General features: G+C 42.3%; 1 protein-coding gene across 2 annotated transcripts in view; it reads left to right on the top strand.

The window, feature by feature from the left end:
- BCR (BCR activator of RhoGEF and GTPase) overlaps positions 1–27,589 on the top strand; it is a 101,213-nt gene extending 73,624 nt beyond the window's left edge. For both annotated transcript variants that reach the window (XM_085238208.1, XM_085238207.1), the window contains 15 exons: positions 1,075–1,196; positions 2,052–2,220; positions 2,753–2,872; positions 3,833–3,908; positions 4,426–4,530; positions 4,954–5,028; positions 5,746–5,843; positions 6,546–6,677; positions 14,973–15,032; positions 15,154–15,263; positions 15,972–16,111; positions 17,550–17,684; positions 18,301–18,406; positions 19,407–19,569; positions 20,282–27,589. In XM_085238208.1, the coding sequence (XP_085094334.1) occupies positions 1,075–1,196; positions 2,052–2,220; positions 2,753–2,872; positions 3,833–3,908; positions 4,426–4,530; positions 4,954–5,028; positions 5,746–5,843; positions 6,546–6,677; positions 14,973–15,032; positions 15,154–15,263; positions 15,972–16,111; positions 17,550–17,684; positions 18,301–18,406; positions 19,407–19,569; positions 20,282–20,371 (1,701 nt within the window). In that variant the 3' untranslated portion in view covers positions 20,372–27,589. The remainder of the gene's footprint in view (positions 1–1,074; positions 1,197–2,051; positions 2,221–2,752; positions 2,873–3,832; positions 3,909–4,425; positions 4,531–4,953; positions 5,029–5,745; positions 5,844–6,545; positions 6,678–14,972; positions 15,033–15,153; positions 15,264–15,971; positions 16,112–17,549; positions 17,685–18,300; positions 18,407–19,406; positions 19,570–20,281) is intronic.
- The last annotated feature ends 100 nt before the right edge of the window (positions 27,590–27,689 follow it).

Genomic DNA, 27,689 nt, shown 5'->3' with positions numbered 1-27,689 from the left:
GCTGGAGTAACAAGTAAAAGTACTGTGGGTGAGGAAAAAGCATCTTAGCAAACCTGTGTGCAGAAGCTGATGGTGGCTGCTTGTACTGGCTGTGAAGCAAACTAACACTGACAGACATTTTTGTGGGAATAAAATTTGCCAAAGTGACATACCCTTGGCTTGCTTTTGAAAATCAGGGGAAATTTCTATTCTGCATGATGTGCAATCGGACTCATATTGATCCTGACATCAGAACAGAAGGCCTGGGCATAATGCAAGGCTTGAAACTCCTGTGTTGGTCACTGGTGACAGCACAGACCCATCTGTCTCAGTGCCAGTGCTCGGCCTTTTTGTCTGTCAGCTATGGAGTCCCTGTAGGGGAAGAAGGGAAAAGATGCTTTTGCTCTCCAATGTATGCCTGTTATTTAGGAGGTTTTAAGTCTCCTGGGAACTAGAAATAGGAATAAAGGTATCGAGGTTGTGCAAATTATCTGTATCATCTAGGTTTGGGGAATATTTGATTTATTTTATTAATTATTTAGGGAAAAATGAAAGCTTTTAATAGGTGTGGGGTGGGGGCATATCCAGATGATCCCGTTTAAACACAAGCAGGTAGGGGACTACAGAGAAGTTTGCTAGGTACACATTTTGTATCTAGCAAATGCAGAGAGAGGATAGCTTGAGCTGAATTCAGTTGCTGAATGATAGGGGAAGTCTGGACAGAAAAGTGGTGTTTGCTGCTCTCTGCTGGTTTGTAAAAGGGATGCTGTGATGGTGGCCCTCGGGCACTTAAAGGCAGGCGATGACTCACCATAAGTAACACTTGGTCTCAGAGACAGGTGATGGAAATAAACCTCAGCTCTGACCTGGCACCTGATGAATAAAGCCATTTTTGCCCTTGAGAGAGAAGGCAGCAGCAGGGAGCAGAGCTCACAGCAAGGAGCACATAACAGCCTGTTTTTTTCCTGAATTGGAACAGTTTATTAAATTGGCTCCGGTAGGAGTCAGGCATAAGGAGTGCGTCGCTGAGGGAGGCTCAGTGCTTTATCTGGGGCCCTTTCTTCACTAACTGAAACATTTTCTGTTTTTCACCAGCACCGGCAGCTGCTGAAGGACAGTTTCATGGTGGAGCTTGTTGAGGGGGCTCGCAAACTGCGTCACGTCTTTCTTTTTACTGATCTGTTCCTGTGTGCCAAGCTCAAGAAGCAGATTGGAGGGTGAGGTTTCCCTTCTGGTCTATGTGTTTTGCATCTCAGCCTCAGCAGAGTCCTGGGTTCAGCCAGCAACAGCAGCTGAATATGAGTACTCCGGTCCTGGATAACCAGAATCTATAAAATGTAGTTGGAAAGAGTGTGATTAGCAAGGAAGTGCTGTCCATCACAGGAGACCTTGGCTCTGAGAAACTCCTCTCCTTGTTCACCTCAAGCAACAAGTTGTGCCCTTTTTGAAGCACATACTTCCAGGGAAGTCATTTTGAAGAGAGTGGGACTTTCCCAAGAACATCTGTTCTGGCAGGAGGGGTGAAGAAGGGAGTAAATAGCATGAAACATTAAAAAAACGTGGACAGGCTATTCTGGTGAGAGCACTGTGGAATGGCAGTCACAAGGTGTAGTTTCTTCTGGTTGGGTTACATGGAAGTTTGTATACTGACACTTCTACCTCCACTCAACCATCCCAGCTCAGGCAGGAGAGACCTGAGCTTAGACCACAGGCAGCCATCCATTCACACATGTGGCCTTGCTTTCAAACTCTGCCTCTACAGAGGCTTTGAAGAGGCAGAGCAGAGGATTAAAAGCGTGTGCACAAGATTTTTGTGGGTTTTTTTAGGACGGAAGGAACTAGGTAACAAAACAATTTGCTTTCTTGTGCACTGTACTGGCAAGCGGCCCTTCTTGGCTTTCTTACTGGAAAGCAGCATTTTACCAGATTTTTTTCTGATGTGGAAGTCATAAAGAAGCTGGTCCCTACTTCTGTATCTTATGAGATATAATGAGGAATGACTTGTAGGAAGAGGAAGTGAGTGTTTGCCAAGCACCAGTAAGCAGCAAAGGTTTGGACCTTCTGTCTTTCAGAAAAAGCCAGCAGTATGACTGCAAATGGTACATCCCACTCACTGACCTTAGTTTCCAAATGGTGGATGAGTCCGAGGCAGTGCCCAACATCCCACTGGTACCTGATGAGGAACTGGATGCCATGAAAATCAAGATATCCCAGATCAAGAATGATATCCAGCGTGAAAAGGTAAAAAAAATAAAAATAAAAATAAAATAATAAAAAAAAAAAAGGTTGAGCATTCCATCCCACATACACAACAGACTCAGTATCTCTGCTGAGATGAGATGCTGATAGAAGCATGGAGAATCCTGCTAAAACAGGCTGTTCAGCAGAGATTTGTGGTACAGCTCAGTTATCAGTGATATCTAGACTGCTGCACAGTCCATTGTTGCTCATTCTGGTGCACTGCTTGTATGATGGCCTCCTCTGAGGGAGGCAGAAACAACAAAAGATGTTGTATTGCTCCTCTGCTTATATGGATCTGCCTGTGATTATTTCCAGGCATTTATGTTGAAAATGAAACTCTCATGCTATAGAAATGAGAAAAGCTGGGAGTGTAGCATACCAATATGTGGAAAGTCTGGCATCTAACTGTCAGAGTATATCCTCATTTCCTTTAGAGAAAAGGGTCTGAAAATGTGTGTTGGTGTAAATGAGAGCAAGTGTAGGAGAATGATGTGCATGTCCTTTTGTCTCCTTCTCTCCTCCCACCATTCAGAGGGCCAATAAGGGCAGCAAGGTCATTGAGAGGTTGAAAAAGAAGCTCTCAGAACAGGAATCACTCCTGCTGCTGATGTCTCCCAACATGGCTTTCCGGGTGCACAATCGCAATGGCAAGGTGAGTGGCTGTTTTGGGCTGTCTCAGGCTTTGTGTACTAGAAAGATTCTAAAGGGCTCTGTGTGCTTGCATGTGCATTGTATAAGGAGATCCTATTTTCTTCTGTCTGGTCTGAAAGCCCTTTCCAAGGAGCAGACTCTGAACTCTTTATACACTGAAGGTTATGATAATGTCTTGGAAGGCCGTGACTAATTTGAATGTGACATTGTCATAAAAAAAAAATATATATAAATGAATCTATTAGCTGAATACTTGTCTGTGACTGGACAAGTCCTGTCAGAACAATAGGAACTGCCCTCTTCACCTAGGAAAAAGCTCTGCAGCTACTCCCTTTTGGCCTCCCCTTCAGTTCAAGGCTTAGTGCATTCAAGGCTGCCTCCTCAGAGCTGTGTGCTGCACTTCACACAATCACTTGGCACCAGGGATGCTGAGAACGATCTCCGTTTAGCTTTGCAGGACTCTCAGTGTGCCAGAGGTATCACCTGCTCTGACAGTGCTGGAACCTGTTTCTGTGGCCTTAGCACACACAAGGCACTGTCACAAGATCCTGTTACAAACCAGTCAAAATTCAGAAGCTGGTCACTGCTTCTTCAGCTTGCATCAGTGTCTTGGCCTGTCATGGAAGCTTTTAGGTTTCATGGTGCAGCTGCTGTACGGAACTGTGCAGAGCTATCGTGGGACATCATGCTGCCAGGGCCACAGCTGCTGTTTGCAGGGCAGAGCCCTGTGAAGGCTCTGACTGCAGGAGTCTGTTTGTTGGTGCTGCTGACACATTGCTGACATGGCACAGTGCCAGAGTCCTGCCTGTCAGTGACAAAGCTGTGATGTAGGGCAATGGAAAAAGTACCAGAAGAGCAGTATATCCAAGAATTTCTGCTGGAGAAAATATTGGAGGCAGACCAGCTCTCTGTGGTGAGTCAGACTAATGCATACCCCATGTTCTTCTGGTTTTTTGGATAGAGTTACACGTTCCTCATTTCATCGGACTACGAAAGGGCAGAGTGGAGGGAGAACATCCGGGAGCAGCAGAAGAAATGTGAGTGACCCTCAGCTGGCTATTGGTTCAAATGGTGTGAAATTGAATCCAGAGGATACGGTGTGGGGCGTTCAGAGTGGAATTTGAAAGTCTTCTGTCTCTGCACATCTGAGCCTGTCTGTGGGAATTTTGCTTCCCATACCATGCAGGGAATGTGTGGGAGGAGTTTCTCTCGTTTACCCTACAGGTAGAGATGTGTAGTTTCAGGCAGAGGAAACAACTGCACCCTTTGACCAAAGAGACTTTTATTTTGGCGTGGGTGTTTTTTGGCTTCGCAAGAATGTGGGTTCCCCTTGATTCCTGTGAACCATTTTGAGACATTTTACTCTAAATTTGGAATAATTGAACATGCCCTAAACAGAGATAGGCTGCAGCAGTAGTACAGACCTAAATGCTATGGTACTGTTGCTGAGTGTTGCCCAGGGAGCAGCTGTCCATGTGCGTGCCCAGAATGAGAGAGCATGCATGCAGCTTTTGCTTTGAATTTAATTGCTCTTCCTTTGGATTTCCGTGGCAGGCTTTAAAAGCTTCTCACTCACATCAGTGGAGCTCCAGATGCTGACAAATTCCTGTGTGAAACTCCAGACAGTTCACAACATTCCCCTCACTATCAATAAGGAAGGTAAGACGTACAGTTTGTGCTTTCATATGGTGTAACTGCAGTGAAAGCCTGTCTCTGCCTGCTTTTGTGCATTTCCCCTAGAGCTACTCTTAATATTTCTTTCTGCTACAGCTTCAATCTGGTGATGATTTCCAAATCTAGGACACTGCGTCAGAGACCATCAATGTTGCTTTTTAGCCTGCTGGTATAGGCTTTGTGTCTTTATTTCACTTTTGTCCTTTGTATTTCTTCCATGCTGCCTTGCTGACCCTAGCAGTGGCATTGTAAAAGCCCCAAATTGCCAGAAGTTATAAATGGCTAGAATACATGTTCCTGCTGCATCCATTTTAGGGACATAAACTTCTGCAAAATTAACTCATCACTTTGTCTTTCTCTCTTGGCTTCTCTGTGAATTTAACAGCACTCCTTTGCTTTGTCGTATAGATGATGAATCTCCAGGTCTCTATGGATTCCTGAATGTCATTGTCCACTCTGCCACAGGATTCAAGCAAAGTTCAAGTGAGTTGTAGTTCTGTAGCACAGAGGTGTTGGAGGATGTTAGATAGCAGAGGGAGATGATGGTGCTGCTGACAGCTGGGTATGGATTCATTTAGGACTGCAGCATCTGGGATGATGATGAGAAAGAGGAGTGGTGATTTGGGGAACTGGAAGTGAAACTGGGACACTGGTATAAATTTAGAGGAACGCAATGGTACTGGCTAACATAGATTAAAACATAAAAATAGGTGCAGTGTCTGCAGTTCATCACTATTTTTCAAAAATACGAGATGTCACATAATTAAACAGTGTGGAGATAATGAGGTTTTGATGACTCGGCCCTAACTTAGTCTCTGAGGGATATTATGCAGATGCTGTTGCCAGAGAAATCAGCTCTGATGTGCTGATGGGATCTGGTATCTACCTAGGGAAGTTTCATTTCTCACTGGTGTAAACATTCTGCTCATTGTGGCTTGATTGGGAAATACTAGTTAATAGCACACACCAGACTTATGATATAAGTGAAAGGCTTGTCTGTGCTGAGGTTATTTATACCACTGTGCTGGTAATTCAGCTTCATAAAAGCAACTCTGCTGGTCCAGATGACAAAATTTGCATTGGCCAATGTTACTGGTACTATTATGGAGAAGATATAAATGAAGAAACACCCTAAAGGTGATTAATGTAAGATAGGAGGTTCTAGAAATTTTTATGAAGTTTTTGTCTCCCCTTTCTCAGATTTGTATTGCACGTTAGAGGTTGATTCTTTTGGGTACTTCGTGAACAAGGCCAAAACCAGGGTGTACAGAGACACCACGGAGCCCAACTGGAATGAGGTAGGTTGGGTTGTTCTTGATGTGCTGTTTTCCATGTGACATCAGTGCGTGATGGGTAGAAAAACTGCAAATGAAAGAAAATTTTGTCTGAAGCCCATGCTGCGTGCTTTGGATTTGTGCAGCATGTGCTGCCTTTCAGCAATCACATTGATGGCAGATCCACCTGGCTCTAATTCCTTCTCACAGATTTTCTCTTGATCTGGATGGAGTTAAATAAATTTTTCAATACAAAATGAATCTTGCATTTTCCAGCATCTCATCATTTAAACAGATATGCTTGATTATTATTTTTTTTTAATAAGACATCAGTGAAAATATACTGAAAGAGGATTTTTTTGGTGGTGCTTTTATTTGTTGTGAGGAGAAAGAATTAGACGTATGCCTGCTTACAGCCAACTTGCAAATCTGCTGGAGAGCAAAATTAGAGGAACGTAGGCGAGTTTGTTTCTTTAAATGATGCTTTGCTGCCTGTCAGTGAAACCTGGCTAAGGAGCCAACTGCCTTAGTCTCTAATTTGGCCACATTATATGTACAAAATACAGCTCCAGTTTGTTTTTAGACCATTTTCATCAGGAAGGAGATCTTTGCCAGACCTGAAGTGCTCCTTCCTGAAGAGTTTTAAGGATAATATCCTGACTTTTAAGAGACTGAAAGTCTTGCTGTGGTGTACTCATTGCTCTGTCCTTTTCTGGTGCCCTGCAGGAGTTTGAGATTGAGTTGGAAGGCTCACAAACTCTGCGGATTTTGTGCTATGAAAAGTGCTACAACAAAATGAAGCTCACCAAAGAGGATGGAGAGAGCACAGATCGCATAATGGGAAAAGGACAGATCCAGGTAAGACTGCACTTAACTTGTTCCTGATTACTGCAAAACATGACAGGTTTTTTTTAATCCTGGAGCATCCCAGAGAGCTTTTTTTCTGCCTTCTGATTGTCTCAACACTGGGAGTTTTCCTCCAGACAGTGAGAAACACAAGTGGGAAGTCAGCAGCCTTTTCCTTCTTGCCTTGTCTCCCTTGCTTACTTCAGTGCCCTTATTAGAAAAGATGCTTTTTCAGAAAAAATTAGGTTCTGATCTCTTGATTTCCCTGTTAATTTCAACACTTCCAGCAGAGAATACAGAAGCTGCAGTGAGCCCTGGGTACTGTTGAGACAAAAGAGGAAGCAGTGAAAATACTATGCAGAAGAACACTGCCTTCCCTCCTTCCCTGTGTGCTGGAAGTTGATTGATGTGCTAGCAGGGCCTTGGAGGACAGGGTTATTGTCCTGATAACTGCCATGTCCAAAGTTTACTGCCCATGACAACAGACTGCATCTGAGATAAATGGGTTTTTTGAACTATTCCACCACTGTGAATCAGTGTGGGCACTTTGTGTAGCAAATATAGCAGGGAAGGGGATGATTGCAGGTGGGTGCTGCTCTCCAGGAGCTGCTGTGTGATAGAGAACTAAAGCTCCATGCAGGAGAAATCAGGCTCCTCAGTGAGTGCTGTCATAGTGAACACGTGTTCCTACGCTTCCTCCAGATTGTTGTACTGTCTGTGCACAGCTTTAGGGAGCTGTTTAAACGTTTGCTCTGAGGATGCATTCTTTACATTGGACTGTTGTACCCTGCCCAGGTAGCTTTTCCTTTCTTGTGTGCAGAAAAATAGGATTGGCTCACCTTCATTTACCTTTAGGTCTTTGCCACTTCTTGGATGATCGCTTTCTCCAGGATGTGAGTGATAATCACACAGGCCAAGGCCATGCGTGGCATTTCAGAAGCAGCTCTGATTGTGGGCAGCTTGCAGGATCATATCTTACTGTTACTCTAGAAGGGTTTCCTCTCTAAATGAGGCTGATGAGGCCCATTGTCCTCCCTCCCCCCCCTAACATCGCAGCCCTGAAGCTCCCATACTATTTTCAGGGAAAGCTTTGTCACCAAATGAACGCTGGGTGTTTGGAAGATAATGTACATACAAATCAATAAATGCTAGTAGAACGTGACTCTCAGGCCAAGCAGAGATCTGTGTGTCCCTCCTGCTGACAAAGGCTGATTTTTTGTGGATCTGAGCAAGTACAAAAGAGCAAGCTTTCAGCCTTGAAATGCCCTGGAGATTTGTGTGCTCTCATTGGAGAAGCATGGAATCACTGACCTTCCAAAATCTTCAAATGTGTTACATAGTTAAAAAAAAAAATGTATAAGATTTGATTTTTTTTGACATTTTTTCCCCACAGGAGTAGGTGTTTTTATGCACAGGATGTGTATGTTGCATTATAACATCTTACATGAAGTTAATAAGTATTAATATTTGTTGGTGGCACTTGAATTCAATCACTTGATTCTTTTAGAGAAATCTAAACAGCTTGGAAAGCTTAAAAAAAAATCAACAGGAATGTTTTGGGTAATACATGAATTTGTGCTGTGTTTTATCACAAAAAGCAAACACAAAAGCTCTCATTTTTGGTAAATCCCCATTGCAGTTTTTAAGGACTCTTTGTGACCTTTCTGAACATCCTCAATTCTCAGTGATTTCTGTTTCATCACGCAGCTTGTTAACACTGTTGAGTAACAACAAACCTAAGTCATAAGAGGGTCTGGTGAGATTTTGGGTTGATAAGAATTACTGAAGGATTTTATCTTGTTCTAATTTTAAATCCAACCTCCAAAGATTTCTCTCTACAAAGAGATTATAATATCAAAATAAAGTCAGTGTCTATGGCTGAAGGTTAGCTGTGTTCATGCTGTCAGCATTTTTTTTTTTCCTATCATTGGTTTTACACTCATTTCTCTTTCAAAAGTTTTGTTTACTTTGGAGTTTCTAGTCTATGCAGGTCTTGTTGTTGTTGTCATTATTCAGCCAAAATCTGTCTTGTCTAAAGGCAACATCTGTAAAGTTGGGTGAGTTTTTCCAAAATTCCCCATAGTTAAGAAGTCTGGGAATGTCAGGAGTCGTGTCTGCATCCTCTAGTTGATAAAAACAGGGAAAAATCTGTGTTGGTTAAATAGTAATGTGATCTCAAGCCATGTATGTATTATTGTAAATCTGCAGCTTCTTCCTGCTGGGATTCCTGACTCACCACATTCTCGGTGCTGCAGAGAGGAAGACAATGAATCAAGGAGACCAGGCTGTGAAATGTTTATTAAATCTCTCCATTGCATAACAACACAGGAGGAAGGAAGACTGGAAATTGGTCCATGTGGTCACAAGCTTCCAGGAATGGGCAGTGACTTTAATAGCTCCCATTGCTCATGTTTTCTCTTCCTATGGAATATTTTATTTCCTTGTTTTTATAGCCACGAGCAAGAGCTTTGTGGCTTGCCAATCTGCAAGCCTCAAAAAAAGTAAAACTGCAAAGTTTTGATGTGGGAGAATCTCCTGTGCAGGTACAAATTGAAATCCTCACGAGACCTGAGAGCACAGCACTGGTTGTACACATGGGGGAGGCTTCTGTTACACCTTAGGCATTGAGAAATGCAGGGAGAAGGTGCCAGTGTGAATCTGAGGTTGGTGAGGAGTTTGGTAAGGGAAGAAATGGACAGATATATTTTGCAGCAGGAAGCGTGAAGGGGAGCTCAGTTTTAGGCTCGGTTTGTCTCTCATTTTGAACTGTATTTTTTCTTTCTGTTGTTACCTTGCAATCTGTCTTTGGCACTTGAATGGCACTTTCACTCTTTGAGGTTTACACTTTGTGTGGCCAGCATTTCCCCACATTTTGAGTGTAGCTGCCTTTTGTTTGGTCATGAGACTGTGCATGCAAGCGAGCACATATATCCTTTGGAACAGGCTGCCTGAGCAAACTGATGCTTCATCCTGTGATCCATCTCCTCCAGTTGGTGCCTCCTAGATACACCACTTTGTTATTATTTTTTTCTTTTTACTGCATGATCAGCTCCGGCAAACTGCTCTCCCTCACAGCAGCGCTGGAAAGTCAGGGAGGATGTGACTTTCCAGCAGTCATTCAGTGGTAGCAACGCACCATCATTCCTCTGTTGCCATGCAGAACGATCACTCTTATCTGCTTAATTATCTGGGATGTCTCATAGCAGTGCACATGGCTATTTCACAGACATCAAGGTTTGTTTTCCATGTAAAACAGATTGTTGCACGCAGTACCTCCCAAGTAGCAACTCAGAAAACCTTTTACACGCTTGAGTTCCTTTAAACAGTTTGGTCATGCAGAACAGTACCCCAGCAATGAAAACAGGGTGGAAGTGAAGAGCCAGTGGGTCATGTCTAAGGGGTGATGGTGGCAAAGATTAACATGTCAGCAGCGGGCTTGGAGAAAAATGGGGTTATGGCTGGACTGGGAGTTTCCAGCACCAGTGAGACTCTGACAACACGTATGACACATCAGTTACACTTAAAAACTGATGGAGTGTGAAGTTGCCAGGGTGATTTAATAAAGGGAGGAAGTAATGCAAATAAATAACATAAAGCACACTAACACTAAGGCTGCCTCAGTCACTGCTCCCAGACATTTCACTTCTGCTGATGCTTCTTTGTTTTTTCCACTTTCTGTATGTTTTCTTTCCTCGTCTGGGGACAAAAATCAGCAAACTCTCTGTGGTGATTTCTTAAGACAAAGCACGGACGGCTTAGTGCCTGCCCTGCATTTGCTATTGACCAGTGTCCTCAGTTTGCCTTTCTCCTGGTCCCTGCCACTTTGTGTTCTGCACGCTCAGCCTCTGCTGACTTCTGTACACTAATTGTGTGCCTTAATTCATCGCTAATTTGCTACGAGCACCAGAACCTTGCACTCAGAAATCCCCGCGGTGCCAAGCTGCTTTGTTCTCTTGTGTTTTGTGCAGGATACAGAAAAGCATTTGCTTGATTCATTAGTGAATTTAGGGATGTAGCTTGCCACTGCCAATGCCAAAGAAGTGGGCCACAAGAGGCCTGGAGGTGCTGGGGGAGCACAACCCGGTTTGTTTATGCATGCACTTCCAGTGGGGGCTGTGCAAAAAAGCCCATCAGGCTCTTAGCCTTTCATGCTTTCGGTGGGGATGGGATGGGTCCTTTTGTCACTCAAACCCAGTAACCAGTTGGAGGAAATGTTAAGAGGTGCAGTACATTTCACTGTCGCATTAATGCAGAGGCAGCCATTTCACAGTGCCTCAGTGCTCCTTGGGCTGGTGACTTGAGGGCTCTGTGCTCACTCAGAGCAGCCTCCTTTTGGCTCTCTCTCTGTAGATTGCATTCTTCTACTCAGTGCTCCTTCTTCCAGGTCACTGATCTCCAAATCAGGCCAAAAGACAGCACGACCCCATATGTCACAGGCCACTCTCTGTGCTGGAGCATCACACTCACTAACTCTTTGTCATCAGTCTGCTTTGTAACCTGCCTGCTCCTGCTGCCCTTTCCCTGTGTTGCTCTTGCTGGTCTCAGATGGTTGCTCCACTGCAGGGTCTGTGACTAAAAGCTTGCTCAAGGTGTAAATGATGTTTTCTGCTTCCCACTGACACTATTATTTCCTACTGTGATTTTGTCAAACTGTTAAACCTAACTTCCTGCTTCAGTACTGTCGAGAACTTATTCAAACTTTGCTCTTTTATTAGTTTTCATCTACTTGACTTGGTTATTTAAAAAGCACCTTGGATTCATTTTTTGTTGTTGTAGCCAATGATTTGTGCAGGGTTGGCTCAGGTCAGCCTGACCCCCCTCCACACTCCTCCATTCAGTACAAGCTGTTCTCTACCAACAGTCAAACAGCAGGTGGGGAGCACAGGGTCCCTCCAGCCCTACAACAGAGCTCAGAGACAGAGGAGCATAGGCAGCAATTGGTGCACCAGCAGTCCTTGCTCAGTCCCCATTTCTATCCAGCAAGGAAGAGTCTCTGTGAGCTCCCAACTCCAGAGCACTGCTTTTGCTGGTTCTCCCTGTGTGGCAATCACTGAGGAGATGGAGTAGGACTTGGACTCACACTTTCTAATGTCTATTTACTTGCTTTTGTTTTGCACAGCGATAGGAGTTTTGTAGCCATAACCCAAGCAGAACTGGTAATACCTGCTCGCTTAAACGAACTGGGCCGTGCTAGAGTTCTCCTTTAACTGTTTTGCACATTTCTAAACCCTCTTTTCCCTGCAATCATAAGTACTCCCTGCTACAAATAACGCTCTCAGTGACTCCATTCTACAAGCAGATAGAAAACCGTTTCCAGCTTGGAGGGCTAGCTGTGGCAGCCTCTACCAGCAGAGCCCTGCCGGCAGCTTTGTAGACAGCTGAAGGTCAAGTTTTCAGGAATACTAAGCATAGTTGTTTGTTCATAGGAAACCAAACACTTCAGAAATGGTTTCCTCTTGATTCTGGGAAAGAATGCAGTTCGCTAGAAACCAAACTTCCATCACGGAAATTCAGGGGAGAACAACTCAGGTTCTGGCCAACTTGCAGGGACCTTGGCCAGGCACACAGCCGGGGGCGGATCTGTTCCGCCAGAGTTAAAAGCAAACCCTCTTGGCAAACAGTCTGTTATTCGGGTTTGCTGAAGTGCTGCAGCAAAGCACCTCTGCCCATTGGCCTCTTGGTCCTTTCTGCAGTCCCAAAATGTGGGAGCTGTTAGTTACTGACTATTCCTTACAAGGGGTCTTCAGGAATTTCTGCCACAATTACACCTACAGGAACCGGTCCGATGCGGCAGGAAGGCGCCTGTGTGCAGGCAGCACCCCGCTGTGGGATCTGTGGGATCACATCTGTAACAAAGTGCGCAGAGACAAGGTTGGCCTGACTTGCTCATCTGTTCCTTCTTGGGGTCTCCACAGTGTGAGTAAGCAGGGAGAAACTTCTTTCTGCTTGTTGTCTTTTGCAGGGAGCGTGGCAGGGGGCCGGGGGAAGTGCCGTGTGTGTGCCTGACAGCAGTTCTAGGTTAATTTACTGATGGCTTGGAGCGTGAGCATGATGGTGTGTAAGAGCTCCCAGAACATACAGCAGGTGCCACTGTTTCCACATTTATTTCTGCCTGGCGGAGAAGTCTGCTTTTGCGTGGAGTTTTGTGAGAGGGAGGAACTGTACTGCAGAAATAGCCCTGGTGTCTTTTTCTTTGCAGATAAGAGTGAATTCAAAACACAGAGTGTGGTGCAGCTGCCTCCTTGTGAGCATACAGTGTCTCAGGTGCTCAAGAGCCAAGTGCCACAAAGCTGCCTTAGGAGGCACTGAAGTCTGTTTGCTTTTGCTGGTGCAGGTTGCTGATGGAAGTCCTCGTGCAGGAAGGTCTTTTCTGTATTTTGTCAGTGTAGTTTGAGCTAAGTGTCAGCAAAATCAGCTGGTTTTGAACTCTTTCAGCTAGCACTGGAGTTGCCGGGTGATGTTTGAGTACTTGAGTCAGCTGCTCCCCAACCTCACAACTGTTCACTCAAAAGAAATCAAGCAAAGCTGAAAATGGGACTTGGGGCTTTGCTTCTGAACCTGATTTTAGTTAGTGAATTCTTGCAGTAGCAGAGAGTAGCAGCCAGGTGTTCTTCCTGACTGTGCACAAGATGAAATTAAAAGTAATATGCAGTTCCCAGTGGGACAGCTTTCCATGGTTTTTGAACCAACTTTCTCCTTTTTAACTGGGTTCCTTCACTGTCAGATCCTGATACAGGTTTCATTTGTTCAAAGTCACCTATCTCTGTGTAGATCATGTTCCATTTCTATTCCTTTGTCTCACTGTAGGGTCGTTGTGTCTTTTGAATTCAGCAGAATGTAGTCCTTCCTGGAAAGCCATTGGCTTTGTAGCCAACAGCTATGAAGTTCTCAAGCCTGGCTTTCTATTTCAGCACAGTAATTTTGCACTCATCCAACCGCAGCAGTCCGTGGCAAACTGCAGTCCACTTTCCCCACTTGAGACCAGATTGCAGCATCTGTTTTCTGCCACGCATTTGGAAGTTTTATGGTACTGCGGGAGGAACTGCTCTTGCAGGAACTGCACTTCAGCAGCCATGGTCTCTCCCTCCCATGTTGCTTATGAGTTTTGCTGCCTCCTTCTTGTGATGTAGCAGACTTAGCTTTCCTTCACGCTTGTGCAGAAGCAGCAAAGTGATTCTTTCCCTGTGATGAATTAATAATAACCTATTCAATGTTTGTAAATGCCTGAAGCTTACAAATTACTCCAGAATGGAAAAATAAGAGCTTAACAGGGAGGTCTGTCTTTGTCCACTGGAAGGTGTGGTTTTTTGAACGTGTGTCTGTCTGACATTCCTGTGATCATCATACTGTGAGCCTGGGCAGATCAGGTAGAATTACACTTAGTGGGGGGAAAAAACAAAAAAAAAACGGTGTTTTTTTTTTTAAAAAGGAAACAAAACTCTGCAGTTGCTCTTGGTTTTTAGAGCAGATGTTATGGATGGATTTTGTGCTTATTTTGATCTTACAGAAATTATATAAAAGTTCTGCTTTGCAGTACAAGAGAACTGATAGAAAAACCCATAGCCTTGATTATTCAGCTTTGAATGTTTCAGTGCTTACATATAATTAACTTTTTTTGACTATTGAAGCTATCAGGAGGCTTCCCAAACTGAAGTAGAGCATGCAAGCAGGCATGCATCTCCAGACAAGAGATTTCCTGTGTACACATACGCAAAGATTTCCAATTCCTGATCTTACTTCTGAATTTTGAAAATTAATTTCAAAGCCTCTTTTAGGCAAGAAATTAGAGAACAAAGGAGACCTTCTCTGACTTACGTGCTTGGAACTTGCAGCTCTTTGAGAAAGAGAGAGATCTGTTTCAAATCAGTCTATTTTCAGAAAATTTTCCTCCTCTTTTTGGACTCCTGGCCCTGCGAGACAGGGCAAATTTGGCCTGCTGTTCTTGTGCCTGATGTTCTACAGCAATAACTGCAGTTTCCCTTTCCATGGAATGTGAGGTTCTTAGCTTTCAAATACTGATTTTCCTTGTTGAGGCTTCTTGTCGAGGCTTTGCTGTTGAGCAGAGGCTGCACGCATGTTGCTGGATTGTCTATATGAGTGAGTTGTCATCATTATCCCAGGTTGGAGAATGGCACAGTATGTGTCGTGTTACCCAAAATTTGGGAAACCTTGGGATGTGTGCTTTCCTATGGGAATGAAATAATGCATTGAAAGCGATGGAGCTTTGCTTACTCACAAAAGCCTTTCAGACTAGCTGATTTCTCCCAAGTTTGTTCTTGGCTCATGGGTCATTTCCATGTTTTTCAGCTGGACCCACAGACACTACAGGACAAAGACTGGCAACGCACAGTCATCTCAATGAATGGAGTAAGTACAGCAAACAGCACTGCTTCCACACCTCTGATGTGGTTTATGTCTTTGCTGTTCATTGCAGAATAAAGCAGGGAAGAAAATGTTTGAAATATAACACCTGCTCTCTTCTGATCAGGTTGAAGTGAAGCTGTCGGTGAAGTTTACCAGTCGAGAGTTCAGCCTGAAGAGGATGCCATCACGAAAACAGACGGGGGTCTTTGGGGTCAAGATTGCTATTGTCACCAAGTGAGTGGATGGGTTGAATTTCTCCCCATTGCTTTTTGAGAAAGCCAATTAGCCAGTGGGTTGCACCTGTCTAAATCCCACTGAGGGATTTCTTAATACAGTCTGCTCCATTCGGGTAGCAGTGCAGATGGCTGTTGCTGCAGAAAGGTGGTGTACATTTTGTGAGCTTCATTTTTGCATGGGAAAAAAAACCAACATGCATACAGGCTTGGAAACTTTGGGTGTCCACTTCCAGCATGTCGCTTCTCAGAGTTCCGGAAATGCCCCTTGCCCTTTTACTTTGCTGTTAGCTGGCTTGGCCACAAAGTTCCAGAGCCACTAAAGAGTGTTATTTCCTTTCCATAACCAGAAATGTTCAAGTTCTTTGGATCCTGTTGTATTATTTGAACCCCTGATCTTTTGTCATGAATTGTTTACCAGAAGAAACCTGTTTGTTCTGTTACATGCTTTGGGAAGCATAGTGTTTCCTCATTTTGGAAATGCATTAATTTAAAAGCAGCAGTGTTGCTGTGTATCCAAGGATAGTTTGGGAATGCTCTGATTACCTCTGCAGGGCAGCAGACGCAGGGGGCAGTAGGAGCTGGCTAGAAGCCTTAGTGCTCAGGGCTGCTGCAAAATGACAGGGTGATTTTAGCCCGCCTGTCTGGCTGGGGTAGCAAGAATTGAGGGCATGAGCTCTGCTGAACTCTTCTGTCTTCCTTTGTTAAGGAGGGAGAGATCAAAGGTGCCTTACATAGTGCGCCAGTGCGTGGAGGAGATAGAGCGCCGTGGAATGGAGGAGGTGGGCATCTACCGCGTCTCTGGGGTCGCAACCGACATCCAGGCTTTGAAAGCAGCCTTTGATGTCAGTAAGTATTTGTGCCTGATGTTTTCCTCCTAACTGTGAGAACCTGTGTGAGCTCCCTGTCAGATGGCTGTGCTATTTTTAATCTTACGTTCCCCTAGAAACATTAAGAGAGATTCTCATTCAAGGAGAATCATTTTAAACTGGCTGCATGTTTTATTCATATTCCTCAGCCACAGATGCAACCCAAGACCTACGATGGAATAGATCCCCGTACCAAATAACACGTCTGTTATTCCTCCCAGCAGACATGACATGGCTGGTGTGCAGGCCTTGCCAAGACTCTGTGCATAGCAGGCAGCTTCCTCAGGGGAAGCAGCAACCAGAAGCCGCAGTTTCCCTCACTGCTGCCTCCAAACTATCAGAAGTCCTTGGAATTGTTTGAGAATGTTTTGTGAAAGGAAGCAAGCAAAAAATAAATGGAGCAATTCAGTGGTTGATTAGGAAGAAGAGGTGGTTTACCAATCAGAAGATGGATGGTCAGGGCTCTTTTCTTGACTGTGTGGCTAGACTGCTGTGTGCAGATTGTAAATTCAGTTAATTTTGACCAATATTTTAAAGTCTTCCTTGATCTTGTACAGAACAGTGTTCCCTAGTGATGCTGTATTTAAAGGAATGACATACATATCCCCAAAAGACATCCAAACTCAGCAGATTAAACATCTCCAGACTGCTGTGCTGTGGAAAATGAAATTTCTGCCATACTTTCAGCATCCACCTGATAACCAAAGGACCTCTTGAGCTCTTTTTTTGTGTGTGTGGCATTTCTTCATTCTTCTATTTTCCTTTCTGTCCCCCTGAACTACCAAAAGCATTTGTGAATCCTCAGTAATGCAAGTAAAGGTGTTTCATATTTTGAAAAACAACTTTTTTTTCGTTTGCATTAAATGATATTTTCTGCTAAGCCAGCAATGGCTCTGCTGGTTGATGTTTGTTTTCAGGGAAGGAGGTGGTTCTGTTGTACTTAAAAGTAAACAAAAGACTGTTACTTACTACTGTGTTATTTAAGAGTTACAAGACTGAAATGTGAGCCCTGAATTGCCTGTGTACTTTAGCTGCACTCAGTGGGGAGTTGGACAGCCTCAGAGTCTTATTCTAAGCTGTTTGAGGCAGGGAACTGGAATAACCAATGTGGTCATTAAGAAAAAGTTGAAATGCATATAAATGCAGTCATGCAGGGCTTTTTCCAGATCAGGCCTGCATTGCTGGCAGAGCAGAAGGAACCATGGATAGTGTGAACTTCCTTCTAGTTGATTTAAAACTGGAAACTGCAGCCATTCGTGCAACATTTCTCAGTTGTCATTTAACTGAGAGAAATGTAAACAGGAAAACTCTCAGCTATTTGGGCAAAGACAGTAGGTAAACAAGGAATCAAAGCAATCAAAAACTGAATTGCAAGGCTACCAATTTATTAACCCTTCTTCCCTTCTTCTCTCTTTCAGATAACAAAGATGTGTCAGTGATGATGAGCGAGATGGATGTTAATGCTATTGCAGGCACATTGAAGCTGTACTTCCGAGAGCTGCCTGAACCTCTCTTTACAGATGAGCTGTACCCCAACTTTGCAGAGGGCATTGGTGGGTAGTAGCAAAAATAACTCTTGATGACGTGGATCTGTGTTAAAGATGCTCTTCTTTAGGAGGCTGCTCCTAAAGCAATATAGACCTGTATTTATAATGTTGGACAGAAGCTTGAAGCAAGCTGTAAGGGAAGTGGAATGAATCTCAGAAATTAGCTTTGGAATGACATCATCTTGCTGAAAGTCTGAGGATGAGCAAATGCCATGATTTTTTGTAAGCAGAAAACGTCCAAGTTTCTGAAGGGCAGGCAAAGAATAGCATGACAGCCTACCTGCTGAGTTTGTGCTTGTTGTTTGCCCATTCGGTCTTCCAGGGAAGTCCTCTTTGGAGAAGAGAGGTATACCTTGTTATATTTAATGAAGGGGAAAACATCCTAATGATTTGACATCTGCAAGCACTTGAACTGCTAGAGGGAAAAGTGTTCTCTATCCTTCCAAGAAATCAAGAAAAAAACTAACAGTGAGGCATTTATGTCTGCCTGGCCTTCCAAAATATGATGCAATTACAGACCATTCAGGACCAACCATATTTGTTGGTTTGGGACATTATACAGTTCAGTCAATTTCTAATTTACTGCCTGTGGTGATGTTTTATTATTTTTTTTGTCTTGCAGCACTTTCAGATCCCGTTGCAAAGGAAAGCTGTATGTTGAATCTATTGTTATCACTTCCAGAACCCAACCTTGTCACATTCCTTTTCCTTTTGGACCATTTAAAAAGGTAATGTTTGAATCCTTTAGTTACTTATTTAATGTGTAAAGCATCATTACTTTGAAAAAAGGAGCCTTCTTCTCCTGAGCACATGCAGAATCAGGCAAATGAAGAAGCATTTGCTGATTTGATGTGGATGCTCATCAGATAACTATTGCTTCATGCTCATTTAGTAAAGCACTGAATCCCAAATTGCGTTCTCACTGAAACTGAGAGGGTTAGAACTGAAGGAAAGAGGTGGCAAAAGTCTCAGGACTTATCTAGTGCAAATGCAAATTCCTGCTGCAATACCTCCACAAAACTGCACCTGCATCAGGAAAAGTTTCAGTATTAATTGTGAAACTTTGTCTGTGTTTAAAGACCTGTCAGTGCTGTCTCAAAAGGTGTTGCAATCTGACATAACACATCTTTAAAAATTCCAGTTTTACACTTCTAACTGGAGTTGTCAGCTCCTTGTTTAGACTGGTCTTTCTGATCTTGTCTGTTTTTGCAGTATGGTTGCAACAGTGAAAAAATATTTCCATGTGTTTGATACAATAAACTTGTTTAATACATGCACAGTATTTATTTATGTGTACATACCAGAGACTGTCAGTGTAGAGATCAAAGACGATCTTGTGACTGAGGTTCTGGATTAAAATCCAGGAAATCTGGGCTTGTTTTTGTTACAGACTCTTGTGCCCTTTGGTAAATGTTTTAACCTGCGTGCCTCAGTTTCTCATTTCTGAAACTAGGATGAAAACCATTCCTTTATTTCTGCCTCACTTCTGCCTGACCAAACGATCAGCAGCCCCTTTCTCAAACAAGGGTTTGCAGAGTACCTAAGATTGTAGCTGTCAGGTCAAGGTATTGTTTATGTATACAGTCAATTTGGGGACGCATGGAGAGAGTGCTTGCTTCAGTGTCTGTACCTAAATTTTGTATTAAAGGATTAATTATGGTTTCTTGCGGAAGGACATTTCCAAACTCAGATATTTACGAAGATCCAACTTGTCATTTCTTCTCGCAGGGTTGCTGAGAGGGAAAGCATTAACAAGATGTCCCTGCATAATCTTGCAACTGTCTTTGGACCAACGCTGCTCAGACCTTCAGAGAAGGACAGTAAAATCCCTGCCAACCCAACCCAGCCTATAACAATGACTGATAGCTGGTCACTAGAAGTCATGTCCCAGGTAAAATCCAAAATGTACTATTGAATCATTTAAAGGCAGTAGCTGGGAAACTGTAGTCATCTAGCAAGGCCTTGTTCAGCTTTCCTCCTTTGTTTTCATAGCAGCTTTGAGAAACATAAATGACTTTCACCTCCCAGCACAGATATTTTTGACTCTGTTTACAGAACTGTATTTCTTCAGATAGTTCAGTTTGTATCTGTACTAATAGAGCTTGAAAAAAGTCGATATGCACACATCCTGCATTCTTTGTGCTCAGTAAGGTTTTGGAGAGCTGTCTCAAGGCTTTTTTAGTGCTGTATTACTAGCCTAGGATAAAAGGACTGTTTTTCCACAATGCTCAATAATCCTTGCTAGATTCAGATTTCTTTTGCCCTTGCAGCCTTCTTAAGGTAGTGCAGACAACTAGAGGAACCTAGAGGCTGTGTTAGCTCATCATGCTGTTTTGTTCTTCCTTTATTGAGTGACAGCAAATTGTAGATCAAATTTTTTCAACAAAGTGGAACATCAACACTTTGCTATCCTTGAAGCTGAAAAGTGCCTCCAAAGCATTGGAATTTTTAATATTCCTCCTGATATTATGCACTGTATTAAAATAGTAAGTGCAAAGAAATTCCTATGCAGAGCAATGCAATCACGTCTGCCAGCTGCAAAACAGCCAGCATGACAAGGAGTTAACAAGGCTTTATTTTTACCTATTTCTTTCTCTTTCCAGGTTCAAGTCCTTCTGTACTTCCTGCAGCTGGAGACCATCCCTACCCCAGACAGCAAGAGGCAAAGCATTCTCTTTTCCACAGAGGTGTAGATGTCTGTGATGCCAACAGGACTCCAAAAAAAACCACACCACAAACCCAACCTGTTCTTGGCATAAATCTGCCACTCTTGAAAAAAGGAAGACTGGTGTTTCTTCAGACATTTCTGGCCTGTTCCTGTTCTGGGGAATTATGGCCCTCAGTGCTTCTGCTGTTTGTTAACCAGTGGCAGGCTGAAGAGAAGGTAGAAAAATACCTACTTTTGATCAGGAGAATGAGAATCGAAGTGGAGGTGGAGCTGTGCAGAATCTCCACTAGAAGGAGCAATAGACACTTGAACAAATGCACCACAAAGTGTGGCTGTTATTCTTGTTGGGAATGTGATGGAAGGTATTCCTCATTTTATGGATTTGTCATAAAGAAACGTCAAGATTTCTAACGGACCACTTGATAGGATGCCCTTTTTTGGGTGAGAGGGAGTTAAAGGATCTATCACAACTGTGTCTTTAATAACTGCTGTTTTTAAAGTACTGTTCTAGGCTACAAAAATAGCATTGCTTTGCAAGAAGAGGAGAGAAGGGAAGGGTCTGGGATCTAAGATACCCTCCTCTGAAATTGAAGTCCTGATTTGAACAGGGTTCTAAAGAAGTGAAACAGTTTTGCATACAACTTAAACTTTTTTATTTGTCTTGCCCACCCCTTCTCCTGCAAATGTTTATACAAGGAGATGCTGTGCTCTTGCCTATATTGCACTTCTGATGGCGTGGATTTTTTGGGGGGTGGGGGTGTTGAAGGGCCCAGACTCAATGATTTTCACTACAAACAAATATAGCAAATTAAAGAGAGGCAGGGACGGTTTGAGTCAGTGCTTTGTGATCCGTTGGTTGTTTGCATATAAAAGCAGGAGCAATACTATTCAGAGAGGATTGCTAAATTCCTTAGACTCTGCCAAACTTAATGAAAATTAATTGGGAAGGCTGTTAATTCCCAACACTCCAAAGAAAAGATGTTAACACTGCAAAAATAATTGAAGCATTTGTGGACAAAACAAATTATTAGTGGTTATCGGGTTGCCTGGCTGGTTACTCCTATCAGAACATCTTTTTTTTTTTTTTTAATATATAGATATATACTTGAATTTTGGAGGCTTTGTACATGATTGCTTCTAGGAGAGTCATCTTCTGATAGATGCTTTGATAAATATGTCAGGATGTACTTTATGGACAGCCTAGCCAGTAGCATGCATGTGTACTCTTCAGAAATGTCAGGCCTGTTTTAAGTAAGAGCAGTGAAGGGATTTCTGTGGAACCACACGGAGCAGTACAGCAGGTCTCACTAAATACTAGGCTGGTATCTTCCTGCCTAACTTGGTCAGAGCCACGGGGGTTACACAGGTGTAAAGGACAGCAGTGTTTGTCTAGAGAACTGAAAGCATAATCTAATTGCTGGCATCCAGAGCAAAGTGTTCTGGCTATGAAGCAGCTGTGCCAAACGTCCTGGGAGAGGTGGGAATTACTCCATTTTCATTAACAACTCCAGCCCCATTTGCTTCATACCCAGTTATGCAGCATCCGTTTGGTGGCAACCATCCATCGTCCAGGCAAGAAGAAAAGTGCAGCATGAAGACAAGGGGAGGAATCAGCATGGAGAAAGGGAGGGAAGGACAGATCTTGATTGGTGCAGTTGGGTTGCCAACATCATTTGAGGAGAAATGCCACAGAGAAAGCAGCCCCGTGATGCTGAATTTTATGTTTTCTGATGAGTGATCTGCAGTCTCTCAGTTACAAAAATATATATAAAAAACCACCAACAAAGGAGTCTTTCAAACAAATGGAGAGAAAAAAATAATGGAAGGGAAATGATTTTGTAGTCAATGTAATTTTGACTGCCGCATAATATTAGAAAATATTGTACTGTGAAGTTACAAATTCAAAAAGGAAAAAAATAGAAATTCCGATTTTGTGAGTATATCAACATTTTGCATGCTATGTAAGGATCCTTCTAGGAATTTAATATTGCTTAGTATCCCTCCCTTCTTAGGTCTGGGAGCAAACCTCTTTGTAATGTAATGTACAACTAGAAATTCCTTCTCTCTTATATGTATTTCCATTACATTCCGACTTCTGAATCTGGAAAACAGAAAACATGTTTATAGTAGGAGGTGCTTTTGGGGGGAGGGAGGGGACGAAGGCAAGAAAACTTGAAGGCTTAGCATTTTTTATATTTATTTCTGCCTTTTTTGAAGGTAAAAATTAGTCACAATCTTGAAAACTTTCGGCTTAAGTCAGGCAGACCAGTAAACCACACTGTGGTTTTGGTTTTACGTATTTGTTCTTATTTCCACATAGCAGTTCCATAACAATCCTTGTCCTGCTAGCTGCACACCTGCCCATTCCAAGCTGTTGTGTGGTGCATCTGAGGCAGTGGCACTGCTGCTGACTGCATTGGAAAGAAAAAAAGCCCCACAAACCAACAGCAGAAGCAAAGTGCAGGAGATGGTTGGGTGACAGAGCCCTTTCCTTTCTGTGTTCAGAATCTGTGGCTGCTCTTTGCAGTGTTGAAACTGGAAAGCAATACCATAATGACTGTGCCAATTTACTTTTACCCAATTTTTTATTTTTATTTATATAGGAAATTAATATTAAGTTACTGATGTATGGCGTGTAACTATGAGAAATGGCTTTTGCTTTGGTTACTGTTACAGGTTGTTGCTTTAGTCTCTCAATTACAATGCTCAGTCTAATGTAACGTAATCTAACATGCAGGCATGTGGATCAGGGAAAAAAAAGGTAATTTAACGTAACCCATTAATTATTTCTGTTGAGTATGTTTTCCCCAAAGCTGGTAATTTTGGGCTGGAAAAAACAGCGGATGTTTCTGCTAATGATGAAATCATGGACTGATTTGAAATATGAGAATTGATTTTTTGAATTTCTGTTACTTTTGCAATGTAAGTTTTTCTTCAGATAGACGTTTGTGTTCAGAAATGAAGCATTTCCAAAAGGCTTTTGTATTCTTTTCCAAGGGACGTTGTGGGTGTGGGTTTTTTAAAAACTTTGTTGTGTTTTTAATAAGCCTTATCACACTTAAAACATAAAGGGATTTGTAAAAACGTGGCTTTACAGAAGGTCTTGTGATTTAAGAGCTGTGTCAGAAGACCTAACTTCTCCATTTCCTGTAAGAAAATATACAGTATACAATATAGACAACATAAGAACAAACTAGCCAAAAATTACCCTTTAAAACTGCACTGAGAGTTTGTGTTCTTTCTGTTTCTATTGCATTGGAAAGAAATTTCTAAAGAAGCAGCTTTCAGCTAGGTGCAGCTGAAACATTAACAGCTTCAGCAGAAATACTGCAGGTCGTTAGGACAGACTGTACCTCCAGTTTGAGAAAGGAACATAAGTTACTTGGCATTTAGAAACTATTCTAAAATTCTTTTTTTTTTTTTTAATCACTGATTAGTTTTTTTTTTTTTTTCTTTAATTAAAAAGTAAAGCAAAATAAGGGAAAAGGTTTTAATGATGGGCAAGAAGTAAATAGCACTAGATCGTTCTCAGCTTTGTTTTGTGTGTGCTTTTCATGGGAGGAGGTTGAAATTAAACTGAAACACATCCATTGAAATGCTGCTGGTGTTCTTTATCCTTGCACAATTTTAAGCAAGTTGAGGTAGCAGCCAAGCTATTGCAGGCTATATTCTAATGCTATTTTTTTTATATATCAGCTAAGGGCAAAATACAGCTGTGCACTGACTGTATTTGCTGATGCCAACTGCCCACCTTGATTCCAACTTTCCATTGCTCGTATTAAGGCTGTCAGCGGGCAGATGAAGCAGAACTGCAATGTGTTGTGTTGGCCACGAGGTGGTAGAACCTCAGAGTGTGTTTGATGGAAGCTGCAGTATTTTCACAGCTTATTCATTTTACCTGTTTAAAATTGTGTTTCACCGTTGAGTTAGTTTTATATGAGTTTATTTAAACGGATGTACTGTTCTGTAAAGCATACGTGGATCTCTAAGTTTGCCTGTCACCCACTGTAACACTGGAAGGCATGACAACTTATTCATTTCTCTTAATGTACCGTTCCTTGAAGTGTGTACAAAATGTAAATTGACCAACATGGCTTTCAGAGATACTTAAAATCTGATGGAGAAAAAAGCAACCCTCTCTGGTTCCTCACTGGTTGATGACTCCTTTGTTTTCAGGGCTTGTTCTGCTGAGGCAGTGCTGTCAGATGTGGCATTCTTACCATGGCAATGTTAGGAAGAAGTGGGAGATGTTTAAGAAAAGCCTCTGCTCTTTCTCTCTTCAATTCAAAAAGATATAAACTTGCACTAATAGAAGACCAATACATTCACGCTAGATTTAAGGGATTTGCTTCTGTTCCTTGCAGAAAAATCTGAAAAAGGAAGTAAATATGTTCAGAATAATTAAAATTTGGAGTAGTTGGCAAGTCAGTCACTTACTTGTTCCTCCTTACGTTTTTATTTAGTCCGGGTATGTTTTTCTTTGTAAGCTTTCCTTTGTAGTGCTGTCTGAAAAATCACTCTGATACCATCCACTTCCTTTAACACAGGGTTCTTGCAGCTGAGATCACAGAGCCTTACAGTTAATATTAGCAATCTTCCATTCTCAGCCAGAATTAAGTGGATGCCCGTATGCATTCCATGAAAGTTTTCTCTGGGTAGATAAAAGTACGTGGATCTTCCTTAAAATCAAGAAAGGACTGCTGATTGAAGAAGGTACCCACAGCTAATTATTATTTGTTACCAAAGTCTTAGGGAAGAAAGATGACATAAATTGAAAACAAACAAACAAAAAAAAACAACCAAAAAACAATTAGGAATCACTCTGATAAGATGATCTGGAACTGTACAAAGCAGAAGCTCTTCTTTCAAGTTACAGAAGAAGACCTGTGGCCTCAATAACTGACTGCCTTGTCAGTAAATAAACATTAATTTAGGAATGCCAGGAATTCAGCTGCTGCAGCCTCCCAGTGCTGATGTGCTGCAACCCTTTCTCACTACTGAAACTTCACAGTTCAGTGCCAAGAAAGCAAAGCTTATCACATGCTCTGTACATTTTTTTTTCCTCTATGGCAACAGAGCACCAGAGTGTGTTAAACCAAAGGTGAAACACTACTGCAAAGAAAAATGGAACCAGGAGGTTAGGATACAGCTTACGCTGGAAGAGGCTGCTTCTGAGCTGCAAGGATAGAATACCACAACACCCAGCAGTGATTGAATGGTGGAAACAGTAGGGCCAAAGCAAACGGAGCGTATGCATTATCTCGATTCTCCTGCCATGAGCAGGTGGCTAGATTTAGGCCTGGGTCAAGCAAACATGCTAATGCAAGAATAAGAAAACTATTCAAGGGCCTGCACTGTTGATTCTGCCACCCTATGGTAGAATTGGAGGACACCACTGTAAAAGCATGCAGGTGACCTATGCAAATAGTTGCCACGTCATTTTACTTTTTACTTTCTACTGTCAAGTCTCCTCTTTCACTAAGAGACCCTCTCCTTTTCTATCGGAAACCACATCATCCTGTACAGTAGAAATGAGTTTATAGCAGGGCTATTCCTGGAGATGGCTGGAATATTTCCAGCTTTCTGGTAGAGTGGACCAGGTAGTGTTAATACTCCGGGCTTGTGCAGGCTTGTTTTGCAAGTAAGATATGTTCTATTTTTTTGCCTGTTCAAGCATACTTGGGAATGAATATTATTACAGAGTGCCCAAGCCTAGAAAAAATATTTGTTTTACTGCTCTGCCTTAATTGCAGTCATGCTCAAGTCATCTCATTGAAATGATTCATCAGAACAGAGAATTCTTTTTGGATTTTCTGCTAGGGCTTGTGTTTGTGTAATTATTGCAGTGACAAGATGTTCTGAGATTTCAAGGCATTCTACAGATCAACCATTTATCTGCAGAGTGATTTCTACTGCAGGACCAGTTTATATCCCTGTGGATATAGGGAAGAGCATGCTTGTATACAGAAGAGCTTCCTGCCTGGAAAGAGAACATAGCTGCTTCCCACAGATGGCCAAAGAACCACAATGGGAAGAGCCCACCAGTGAGCAGATGGCCTCGTTCCTTAGAGGCTCACGTTTTCCCTGGTCAGGCAAAGCCCAGAAAGCAATTATGGGGTCAGACCCATCCCGTCTCTCCTTTATAGTGCCTAATTGAATTATCAACCGCCAATATAAATAGGCCAGCTCAAATTTCTTCCATTTTAGTCATGTTTTGGAAGAGGACTTCTATAACCATTATGGGATTATGGAAATAGCTGAAAACTGAGCTAAATATTAAAACTCCTTCAAACACAGCAATAATATAATGAAAATGCTGACTGCTGACATGGCAGAAAGGTTCTTCACAAGAGCCTCTTCTAATGCATCCACTCTGATCTCTTCCTCACTGCTTCTCACAGCCTAGGAGAAATCTTGAGCTCCATAGTAACATACAAAAACTTCTGCAAGTCGCTCAGTAATTTGGAATCCCAGATACACAAGGTCAGATCTTTTACAGAGGTGGGCTATCAGCACTAAAAGTGACTAGGTACTATCCAAGGCAGCAAAAAGAGGGTAAAGAATTAATGCTGGATGACAAAGAGCACCACAGTGGTACGGTGAAGTTAAGTGCGATCTCATGGAAGGTCACATGTGACGTATTGTCCTTCCTGTGTCTGTCTAGCAAAAAGCAACGAGAGCAAAACAAAGCCTTCTCTTGGCTATATTGGTTGTGTAGTTTGTTCTTATCTCTATTACATGTGTTTATAATCCATTAAGAATGCCAGTGAAAGGAGGTAGTAAGACTATTTAAATATAAATACAATTAAATTATATAATTAGTGATAATTTATCAGGTGTAGAAGAAAAACAACTTGCTATTGCTTGGATAATTTGGGGTTTCTTCAGAACTAATACTATTGGCGTTGTTTTAACTCCACCGTGTTACAGAGTCTGTTTTTGACATTTCATACTGCTGTCAGTGCTTCAGTATCTCAGTGCTGTTTTTGCAAAGAAAACCAACCCTAATAGCTTAATACTGAAAGGTGTTGAAACGACTGCTAAATATCTCTCAGTTTAGGCCCATGTGATGAAAAATGGAAAAGAGGGGGAAAATAATCATTCAGGATTTTATTTTTTTTTTAATTTTCTGAGATAAGAGGTATGAAAGGGATACAAAAACTGTATTTGGGGGAAAAAAGTCTAAGGCATTTGTAGCCTTTCTTTGTACACAGTGTTAAATAAAATCTCCTGTATCTGTTCATCAGGGTTCTTTGGGTCTTATTTAATTAAAAACTGGGCGTACATTAAACTCGGTGTGTGAATTGTGTTTGAGATTGCCAAAGGTCTGGAAGTTACTACTA

This window comes from Meleagris gallopavo, chromosome 17 (assembly GCF_905368555.1).
Source record: "Meleagris gallopavo chromosome 17, MGAL_WU_HG_1.1, whole genome shotgun sequence".
NCBI classification, from domain to species: Eukaryota; Metazoa; Chordata; class Aves; order Galliformes; family Phasianidae; genus Meleagris; species Meleagris gallopavo.
The sequence above is the reverse complement of the archived record's forward strand: the minus strand, read 5'-3'. Positions and strand labels throughout refer to the sequence as shown.